At 32.5% G+C, this 4397-nt stretch overlaps 1 protein-coding gene across 1 annotated transcript; it reads left to right on the top strand.

Annotated features, from left to right (window-relative positions):
• The first annotated feature begins 247 nt into the window (after positions 1–247).
• Positions 248–1775, top strand: LOC105258445 (coatomer subunit zeta-1). Its single transcript, XM_011269693.2, has 5 exons — positions 248–343; positions 914–1159; positions 1226–1359; positions 1432–1522; positions 1612–1775. The coding sequence occupies exons 1-5, from the start codon at positions 326–328 to the stop codon at positions 1657–1659; spliced, it is 537 nt and encodes a 178-aa protein (XP_011267995.1). The 5' UTR covers positions 248–325; the 3' UTR covers positions 1660–1775.
• Positions 1776–4397: the final 2622 nt, after the last annotated feature.

Below are 4397 nucleotides of genomic sequence, written 5' to 3'. Positions count from 1 at the left end.
TATATACATACATACAATTAGTGTATATATAATTTTAAGTAGTATAATAAGTAATGTATATATAATTTTGTGATTTTAATATTTATTATTATATGTATATATGTAGATAATTCTCTTTTCGTTTATTCCTCGTATAAAATTGCATATATGATGATATTTAATAATGTGTATGAAAAACTAATATTTTGAATATATAAAAGAAATTTTTACGCATGCGCGTGCAATTTTTCGCACTAAAGAACGCTGTCCTAGGGAAGTTTACATTTAGACATCCAGCAGCACTGCTGGACACGTCAAAATTCGTAGAGTTTAGTTTGACGTAAACATGGATGGTCAATTATTGGTAGGTTTTTAAAATAAGATAAATGTCAATTAATTTTGCAGTTGCAAAACTTTGTAGCATACATTTGTGCAAAAAATATTGTGGCATACTATTATTTATGTTTCTAGCATGAATCACAAGAAAAATTTGCACTTTATATAACATAACCTAATTGTCACACATTTTATTAATAAAGATTGAGATAATGAAAATAACAAAAAAAAGGAACAAAATTTAATTAAATTCCAAGTGTGCTCGATAATCCTATAGTGTTGAAAACATACATTTCACACATTTAAAAAAATATATATACAAACAATGACATTTCTGGCAAATATAATATACCGATCTTTTTTTCAAATTTTTATTCTATTTTATTAATACAAAATAAGGTCATTAATAATTTCAGATAATGCATTAATATCGTCAACCTAAATTTCATTATGGTTTGTTATATACTGCATCAGATATATGTGTGTGTTATCTGTAAATATATATATATATATATATATATATATATATATAAAAATATATATTTTATGTTGTATTATTTATTACAAATAAAAAATCAGCTATTGAAAATTAATCTAGGAACCCACATTATATACCGTCAAAGGAATGGCCATCCTTGACAACGATGGCAACAGAATTTTGGCAAAGTATTATGACAAAAATGTATTTCCAACATCAAAAGAGCAAAAAACCTTTGAGAAGAATCTGTTTAGTAAGACACACAGGGCGAATGCCGAGATAATCATGTTGGACGGTTTAACATGTGTTTACAGAAGTAATGTAGATTTGTTTTTCTATGTTATGGGCAGTTCACATGAGAACGAGGTTTGTATAAGTCTATTAAATATCTTGACATAATTATAATTATCTAACATATTGGACTTGTTTCAGTTAATTCTTATGAGTGTTCTCAATTGCCTATATGACTCTGTCAGTCAGATTCTCCGGAAAAATGTCGAGAAGAGAGCAGTATTGGATAGTTTGGATATAGTAATGCTAGCGATGGATGAGATTTGTGATGGCGGGTAAATAGTAATTATTTATATTTAATAAATTTTGTATGAAGCGATATAAAAAATTCAAAATTATCTTTTCAGTATAATTTTGGATGCAGATGCATCAAGTGTAGTGCAAAGGGTAGCATTACGAACAGATGACATTCCACTTGGGGAACAGACAGTAGCTCAGGTAACATTTTAATTTGTATCATTTTTAATTTAAACTGAAAGCTCTAATTTTGATTTATTTATGACACAAGTCTTCTTTCTTTGTTTCAGGTTCTGCAATCGGCGAAGGAACAGCTTAAGTGGTCATTATTAAAATAAGTATTTTCTTTTTGTATAAAAATCTCACATAGATCCAGCAACATATGTGCACACATATGAAAATTATTATTAATATTATTTTATTATCGTACAAAATAAAGCAATTTAATGAAAATGTAAAAAATTAATTTCGCTTATTGTATAATTATCTCGATAAACTCGTTAATTATTTTTTCTCATGAATACTGTTCCTTATCCAAGTACTGCATAATCTAACTTTGGATATGAAGAGAAATAATGCTAATAGCGAAATCTATTTTATCTACAGTAAGATACTGGTACGTGCACAGAGTTTATTATCATAAATTGATAAATACCAGAATACTCTTAATACCATTTTCTTTTGTTAGATGACGCTTTATGTTTTTTTTATAGCAATCTACGCATTGAAAGAGATTAATTTTAATAAAGTATTGTATTCAGCGATATATACAATATATTCAAGCAGGACCTGTCCGAGTACGAATCACTCTTATACGAAGCCATTTCGTCGCCTTTGTTCGGAAATATCTATGAAAATGCTTGTGAAATGTGCCACCTCTGTATACGTGAGTTGCAAACATTGTCTTTCAATTATATACATAAATGTATATCATCGATATAATCTTTTAACCTCTCGATGCCATAGACGGGAAGATATATATATTAGGAATAAATAAATACGAGGCTTATTTTCGCGCGATTGCATCATCGACGATGCGACGATTTGCGAGTTTATTGAAATTATATCTGCTTCAATCCTTCTTAATGGAGCCTTGGCGATGCCGAGCCCCTCGTCCATGTCCTCGTCCGCGCCAACTTTTTATACGGCCTCTACCATCTCGGCGCCCACCGCCCCCCAGGGAAATTCAGTGTTCGAGAGAGTGGTCGACGAGGAGAAGAGAGAGGGAGCCGCCTAGAAAGAGGGTGGATAGAGGGTTAGTGGCGCGCGCGCGACTTCGCGGAAGAGCATCGGGCACAGGATACCGTCCTCCGTTTATTCGACGTCACGTGACGAGGAGACCCATGGACGACCCGTGGACGACCCGTGGACGACCCGTTTCGATCGCGTCCGCTGGTTACTCTTTCATCAGCCTCCTCCGCGCTGGGAATTTTAAATTTGATTACAAACTGCCCGAACGCGCGCCACACGTTCTCCTCCTCCTCCCCCCTCCCCCCTCCTTCGCCGGAGAGGTTCCGCGTTTCCTCGTCCTCACCCCCTACTCCTTCTTGCCCTCATTCTCGTCCTCCTGCCTCTCTACCGGCTCTCTTTCTCTCTCTCTTTTTCCTCCGGCGCTCTAGCGTTCGCTCTTTCTCGCGCGCGATCCGATGAAAAACTCTTCGTCGCTCGATCGCGACGGAATTATTGGCCGGCCGGCTTTATTTATAGCATTCATTTTCCTGGGAATCGCGGCGCAATCCGTCGCCCGCCGACGTCAGCCATTTTTCTCCCTCCCTTTCTCATCCTTTTCTCATTTCGCTAATTGCTTACTTATTCTGCTACTTGTGATTTTTACCGTTATTAATGCTATCTATTCCCGATTGCCTGATTAAAATCATATCGCCATCGATATTGATTTAAGACATTTATATATTTTTCTTGTACTATACTTGTCTGTGATAGATGATTACATCGTCAACGTCTATCTCTTTTTTTCCATATATATTTTATAATTTTTTGACACAATTTACTTTTCACAAAATAGACAATAATCTTTATAATAATCTTTCGCATTTTAGATTGTTACATTATTTCTTATATAACGATAGAGATGCTTTATTAGAAAATAAAAGGTTTTGGAGGAATAATTGATTGCGCGATATAGATTTATACTTAAGAAAGATCTCATTTTAAAATTATTTAAAAAATTAAGATTAAATTAAGAAGAAATGCATATATTTTCTTGCAATATAATAGTTACAAATATTTCGTATAATATGATTCTTTTAAACAGAATCACATTATATTTATATTTTTATTAGTAAAAAGAAATTTTTTTTTAATTTCCCGCAATAAAAATCATACAAAAGAAAAGAAAATAAAAAATAAAATTCTTTGGAGAAAAAGTAAAGAAAATTAATATTTTTTTTTATTTGTATTATATTTATCAATTTCATTTCCTTTAATGCCTACTATTTCTTTTTCATATGATTCTAATTTCCAATTTTATTTTTTCTTATACGATTTCTAATTTAAGATTTTTTTTGTAAACGTTTAGAACTTCGAGTCCCATTAATTTTGGGCGCTTCATTAATTTCTTTATTTTGCTATCGCCTTTTCCACGCTTTTGCGCAGACTGTCGATACACGATTTACGACCCGTCAGGTGAGGAACGAATAGTACGTTGATAACGACGACACTTTGACGAGAGACACCTCTTTTCCTCCTACTAGCAACGGGGATTAATTTCGGAGTTTTGTACGCGCGTGTTTTTTCATCCTCTCGTCGTGTATTATCTTTAAAATAATAATTTAATAGCGTCGTCTAATATTATTAACGCGTTTTTAATATTTTTCAATAAACCAGATAAATTAAAATAAAACGAAGGACGTTTAAATAAATCACTAACAATTCTCTCTTCTTCATTTTAAGTATATTTAAGAGAGAGAGAGTAGTAAATTCAAAATAATTACCTATATTTCAGCAAATTAAATTTAAATATCTGAATGCAATTGCATTTGCGACTCAAGCTTCGATTAAAAAGTTGAATAAAAAACATTTTCCCAACACAAACACACAAATCCCTCTTACAATTAAT

Source organism: Camponotus floridanus, unplaced genomic scaffold (assembly GCF_003227725.1).
Source record: "Camponotus floridanus strain SB8 unplaced genomic scaffold, Cflo_v7.5 scaffold58, whole genome shotgun sequence".
NCBI classification, from domain to species: domain Eukaryota; kingdom Metazoa; phylum Arthropoda; class Insecta; order Hymenoptera; family Formicidae; genus Camponotus; species Camponotus floridanus.
This window is presented reverse-complemented; position numbering and strand designations above follow the sequence as displayed.